This window comes from Anguilla rostrata, chromosome 15, assembly GCF_018555375.3.
Source record: "Anguilla rostrata isolate EN2019 chromosome 15, ASM1855537v3, whole genome shotgun sequence".
Lineage (NCBI taxonomy): Eukaryota > Metazoa > Chordata > Actinopteri > Anguilliformes > Anguillidae > Anguilla > Anguilla rostrata.
In genome coordinates, this window is record NC_057947.1 from 31720218 (window position 1) to 31726512 (window position 6295).

The window sequence follows — 6295 nt, forward strand, 5'->3', positions numbered from 1 at the left end:
GATCAAAAGTAAAAACCCACAAGCAACAGGTGTGATTGACAGGTCTATTCGTTTAGTGTCTCCCAAAGCAGGGCGTGTAGTAGTAACCGTCTCAGAGCTATAAAACAATAAAGAATACATGTTGTCCGAGGACATTAAACACGGAGAACAAACGCTGCACAGCCTTCCGTCGGCGTTTCTGCCGACGCGAGGGACGGAAGGTTCTGGGTCGTAGGGATCCAGCGCGCAGCTACTGCACACAGCTCTCAGCTGTACGGGTCTCTGAACACCAAACTCCTGTGGAGGAATAAACACACGGCAAATCAGCATTCATTACATCTCCTTCACAGTTATTTCAGTTCATACGCACTCATTTAAATACCCCCCCGCCCCCACATACACACACACACACACCCCTGACTAGGCTCACAGTGGAACAGCTTTTTTGTGAATGGGGCCATAGAGGAAACGTGGGACTGAGCTCCAGGAGAGCTGGAGCTGGAGCCGTGTCTCTCTCACTGAAGCCAGCTGTTCCCCTCCCGGGTGCCTGACACACTGCAGCACCTTTCCTGGCCTGTAGGGGGCAGCGATCGTCCCAGAGTGGGGGGGTGGGGTGGGGGGGTGCAAAGTTATATTGGGATGGCAGGTATGCCAGGTTATATTGGGATGGCAGGTATGCCAGGTTATATTGGGATGGCAGGTATGCCAGGTTATTTTGGGATGGCAGGTATGCCAGGTGCTCACCTGTCCCGGGCGCTTTCGGTGGCCAGGCGCTCGGGGGAGCTCTGGAAGGTGCGATCGGGGGACCAGGAGCGGCGGGGACTGAGGGAGCGACGCGGGGGAGAGCTCGAGCGCAAGGAGGGGGGGAGACCCTGCAGACGCAGCTCCTGCACTGCCCGCTCCCTGAGAGAGGGGGAGAGGGAGGGACAGAGAAAACAGACCACACAATTATTTAAAAAATATTTTTAAGCTTCAGAACATCAGTGTGAGAAGGAACAGGTAGAGTGGGGTGCAGGGCCTTGCCTCTCAAAGCGCTCGGCACACAGCTGTCTCTTGGTGATGTCCAGGTCACTCTCCAGCTGCTCGGAGCGTGCACGGGTCTGGGCTAGCTCCCTCACCTGGGTGCTCCTGCGAGGGTGGGGAGGGGGGGGGGGCAGGGTGAAGGGGGGGTTATGCAATACTATATTGTAGTGCAGTGTGGGGGGTGAGTAGGATTGTTGTGTTGTGTAGCGTGTCGTGTGTGTGTGTTGGGGTGTATGTTAGTGTGTGCACGTATGTGTGGGTGTGTGCGTATTGGGGTGGAGCATATACATTTACATTACATTACATTATAGGCATTTAGCAGACGCTCTTATCCAGAGCGACGTACAACAAGTGCATAGGTTTCATGATGTAGAGGCGCAAAAGAAACACTAGAGTGAAGTAAGGATCGTAGTGCCAGAAGTGACCACATCGATCAGGACTCCAACCCTGTAGAGTAAGCTTGTTCAGCAAGCAAGAATCCTACCAAGTACAAACTAGCACTGGAATCACACCTAATCATACAAAAACAATCCTGCCAGATACACTAACAATCAAATTATCCTAGCTAGGTACAGTGAGCTGAACTATAGGCTAGGGAGGGGTGGGGGAGAGGTGCAGCCTGAAGAGATGAGTCTTCAGTCTGCGTTTGAAAGTGGTGAGATTCTCTGCTGTTCTGACCGTCACGGGGAGGTCATTCCACCAGCGAGGGGCCAGGACAGACAGCAGACGGGAGCGGGAAGTGCAGACGCGAAGAGGGGGAGGAGCCAAGCGTCCAGAGGTGGCAGAACGGAGAGGTCTGGCTGGTGTGTAGGGTCTGATGATCCTCTGTGTGCGTATTTATGTGTGTGTGTATATATTTGGGTAGATATGCATAAGGACTCACGCCTTGCTGTCGGCCACAGTCAGCTTGTCTCTGAGCAGCTGTATCTCAGCGTGCTGCTCCTGGGAGCTGAGTGCTGAGTGCAGCTCTTTCTCGCGGGTGGACTGCAGCATGGACTCCAGGCTCTTCATGGAGAGGCGCTCGCTGGTCAGCTGCTTCCGCAACAACTCCACCTCCGAGCGACAGACATCCAGCTCCCGCAAGACCTGCACAGCAACACACACTGAGCAACACACACACACACACACACACACTGAGCAACACACACACACACACACACACACTCTGAGTAACACACACACACACACACACACACACACACAGAGCAACACACACATACACACACACACACACACACACACACACACACACACACACACACACACACACACACACACACACACAGCAACACACACATACACACGAGCAACACACACACAGCTCCCGCAGCACCTGCATAGCAACACACACTGAGCAACACACACACACTAACACACACGCACACTGAGAAACACACACTCACTCACACACACACACACACACACACACACACACACTGAGCAACACACACACACACACACTCACACACACACACACACACACACAGCTCATCCCTATAGCTCAGCAGACTCAGTCCTATAGCTCAGCAGACTCAGCCCTATAGCTCAGTAGACTCAGCCCTATAGCTCAGCAGACTCAGCCCTATAGCTCAGCAGACTCAGCCCTATAGCTCAGCAGACTCAGCCCTACAGCTCAGCAGACTCAGCCCTATAGCTCAGCAGACTCAGCCCTATAGCTCAGCAGACTCAGCCCTATAGCTCAGTAGACTCAGCCCTATAGCTCAGCAGACTCAGCCCTATAGCTCAGCACTCAGCCCTATAGCTCAGCAGACTCAGCCCTACAGCTCAGCAGACTCAGTCCTATAGCTCAGCAGACTCAGCCCTATAGCTCAACAGACTCAGTCCTATAGCTCAGCAGACTCAGCCCTATAGCTCAGTAGACTCAGCCCTATAGCTTAGCAGACTCAGCCCTATAGCTCAGCAGACTCAGCCCTATAGCTCAGCAGACTCAGCCCTATAGCTCAGCAGACTCAGCCCTATAGCTCAGCAGACTCAGCCCTATAGCTCAGTAGACTCAGCCCTATAGCTCAGCAGACTCAGCCCTATAGCTCAGCAGACTCAGCCCTATAGCTCAGCAGACTCAGTCCTATAGCTCAGCAGACTCAGCCCTATAGCTCAGTAGACTCAGCCCTATAGCTCAGTAGACTCAGCCCTATAGCTCAGCAGACTCAGCCCTATAGCTCAGCAGACTCAGCCCTATAGCTCAACAGACTCAGTCCTATAGCTCAGCAGACTCAGCCCTATAGCTCAGCAGACTCAGCCCTATAGCTCAGCAGACTCAGCCCTATAGCTCAGTAGACTCAGCCCTATAGCTCAGCAGACTCAGCCCTATAGCTCAGCAGACTCAGCCCTATAGCTCAACAGACTCAGTCCTATAGCTCAGCAGACTCAGCCCTATAGCTCAGTAGACTCAGCCCTATAGCTCAGCAGACTCAGCCCTATAGCTCAGCAGACTCAGCCCTATAGCTCAGTAGACTCAGCCCTATAGCTCAGCAGACTCAGTCCTATAGCTCAGTAGACTCAGCCCTATAGCTCAGCAGACTCAGCCCTATAGCTCAGCAGACTCAGCCCTATAGCTCAGCAGACTCAGCCCTATAGCTCAGCAGACTCAGCCCACTCACCACCTCCTTGCTGGAGTCCAGTTTGACGCAGAGCTCGCGCGTTTTCTCCAGGTCGCTCAGGGTGGAGGAGCGCTCTGATTGGATCTGACGCAGATCGTCCTCCGCCAGGAGCAGACTGCGGTTCAGCTGGGAGATCTGACCGTTGCAGCTGCGCTCCGACACCAGAGCCTGCCGGAAACAACCGGAGCACCCGCTTACAACCCAACACAGCCTGAATCCGCTTACAACCCAAAACAGCCTGAACCCGCTTACAACCCAACACAGCCTGAACCCGCTTACAACCCAACACAGCCTGAACCCGCTTACAACCCAACACAGCCTGAACCCGCTTACAACCCAACACAGCCTGAACCCGCTTACAACCCAACACAGCCTGAATCCACTTACAACCCAACACAGCCTGTACCGCTTACAACCCAACACAGCCTGAACCCGCTAACAACCCAACACAGCCTGAACCCGCTAACAACCCAACACAGTCTGAATCCGCTTACAACCCAACACAGCCTGAATCCAGTTACAACCCAACACAGCCTGAACCCGCTTACAACCCAACACAGCCTGAATCCGCTTACAACCCAACACAGCCTGAACCCGCTTACAACCCAACACAGCCTGCTGTACAGCCCAGCAAGTAAATGCAGTAAATGCAACAGCAAATGCTTGTCTGCACTTTCCAGAAATGACAGCAGAGATTACAGCTGATATATGTATGATTGGACACTCAAAATTTAGGAGAAAAATTAGGAAAAACAGAAATGTAAATAATAATAGTTATAATTCTGTGGCCCGTCAGGTCCTGGTGCAGAGATTTCTGCAGTGGCACAGGATGATGACATCACCAGCAGTGTCGCCTGATGATGACATCACTGACCTCCTGCAGCCGGAGCTCCTGGTTCTCCAGCGTGTCCTTGAGACGGCGCCTCTCGCTCTCGCCGTCGGCCAGCTCCTCCCGCAGCTCGCTGAGCGTCTCCTCGGTCAGCCGCGCCCGCTCCTCCCAGCTCTGCGCCTCCGCCAGAGCCCGCCGCTGCGCCTCCTGCAGCTCCGCGCACTCCTTTTCCTGCGCACACAAACACGCGACCTCATTTACACACACACACACACACCCCACACCTCACTTACACACACACCCCACACCTCATTTACACACACACACCCCACAGCGCATCCTACGCAGATTATTAAGCGTGAGGAGTGGGGTTTGTAAAGTTGTGACACACTTCCTGTTCTGGGCGGAGTCGCAGGCCTCACCTTGCAGGAGAGCAGGACCTCCAGGCGGGACACGTCGGTGCTGTACTCCCCCAGCCTGCGCTGCAGGCTCTCCGCCTCCTTGCTGGAATCTTCCAGCTTCAGCTGCAGGGCCTGGGGAGGGAACGGTGAGCCCGTCAGACCAGCCACAACCGCCAACAGCACAGGGGTCCGAGCCGCCTGCGTCTGTCTGGGCCTATGCATGCGCGGGGCCACTCAGGAGCCCCAAACAACACATCACTCAGCCTGTACACAGACAGGAACTGCGCTGCTAACAGAGTTACTGACTGTGACTAAGAGTTCGACCTGGGAACAGACCATGCACATGATACTAACAGAGTACGTACAGTGAGGGCCACAGGTGTCTACAGACGTGCCTCTCTACTACTGGTGCTCGAGCGGCTGTGGTCAGTCAGCAGTGAGTGCTACGACGCTGCCGCCACTGGCTAACAGAGTTACTGACTGTCTCGACGCAGTCACCGGCTCGACGACGCACTCGCCCTTCCACCACCGTGTACGAGTACGACCTGTGTGTACAGACGCAGGACCGCTCAGCAGAGACGCTCGGACACGACGCAGTCCACACGCTCAGCTTCACGACGCTCACCACGACGCAGTTGCTCACACGCTCACCACACGCATCTACACGATCTACGCACGACGCATCCACACGCTACACACGCTACCCACGATCCTACACGCATCTACACGACCAAGTACCACACATCACACGCATCCTAACACAGCTCCTACAGCATCTACACGCCCACACCACTACCACACGCTCACACACCACACGCATACTACACGCTCACCACACGCATCCTACACGCACCTGACAAGTACCCTACACACATCCGACACGCATCCACACTAGTCCACGACACTCAGCCTACACGACCATCCCTACATCACCTACATGCATCACCACACATCCTACACATCACGGGTGATTGGTACAGGGAGAGAGGGCTGCCCTGCAGACTCCACCGCATGTCTTAAGCGAGTTTTGACGAGCAGGAAAAGCAGCTCACTCTGCGGACGCTTCCAGTTCCTCCACCCTGATCTTTAAGCCGCGGATCAGTCTCTCCTGGAAATGAGACACAAAGCACAGAGGAGTAATTAGCTCTGGGTTCTGTTTTACGCAGGGGGCATAAATCCTGCTAGCGCTCTACCTGCACTAGCACAGGGCTCACAGTGACCTCTCACCTTCTCGTCCAGCTGGGTGGTGGCGGAGGCCAGCAGGTCAGACTCCCTCTCCAGCGCCTCCTGCAGGTCGTCCCTGCGCTGGTCCAGCTCAGACACGGTGGACTGCAGGGTGCTGACCTCATCACGCAGACCGCTAACCTGCTGCAGCAGCCCGTCTGACCCAGCACACAGGGGTGAGAGTCACACGACCCAGCACACAGGGGTGAGACAGTTAC

General features: G+C 54.9%; 1 protein-coding gene across 1 annotated transcript in view; it reads right to left on the bottom strand.

The window, feature by feature from the left end:
* Window positions 1-30: 30 nt before the first annotated feature.
* Window positions 31-6295, bottom strand: part of tsga10 (testis specific, 10) — a 15284-nt gene continuing 9019 nt past the window's right edge. Inside the window, exons 11-19 of the mRNA XM_064311566.1 lie at window positions 6081-6235; window positions 5906-5961; window positions 4875-5067; window positions 4498-4683; window positions 3624-3791; window positions 1886-2088; window positions 1003-1107; window positions 724-882; window positions 31-276 (exon numbers count right to left, since the gene is read on the bottom strand). Of these exons, the coding sequence (XP_064167636.1) occupies window positions 246-276; window positions 724-882; window positions 1003-1107; window positions 1886-2088; window positions 3624-3791; window positions 4498-4683; window positions 4875-5067; window positions 5906-5961; window positions 6081-6235 (1256 nt within the window). The 3' untranslated portion in view covers window positions 31-245. The remainder of the gene's footprint in view (window positions 277-723; window positions 883-1002; window positions 1108-1885; window positions 2089-3623; window positions 3792-4497; window positions 4684-4874; window positions 5068-5905; window positions 5962-6080; window positions 6236-6295) is intronic.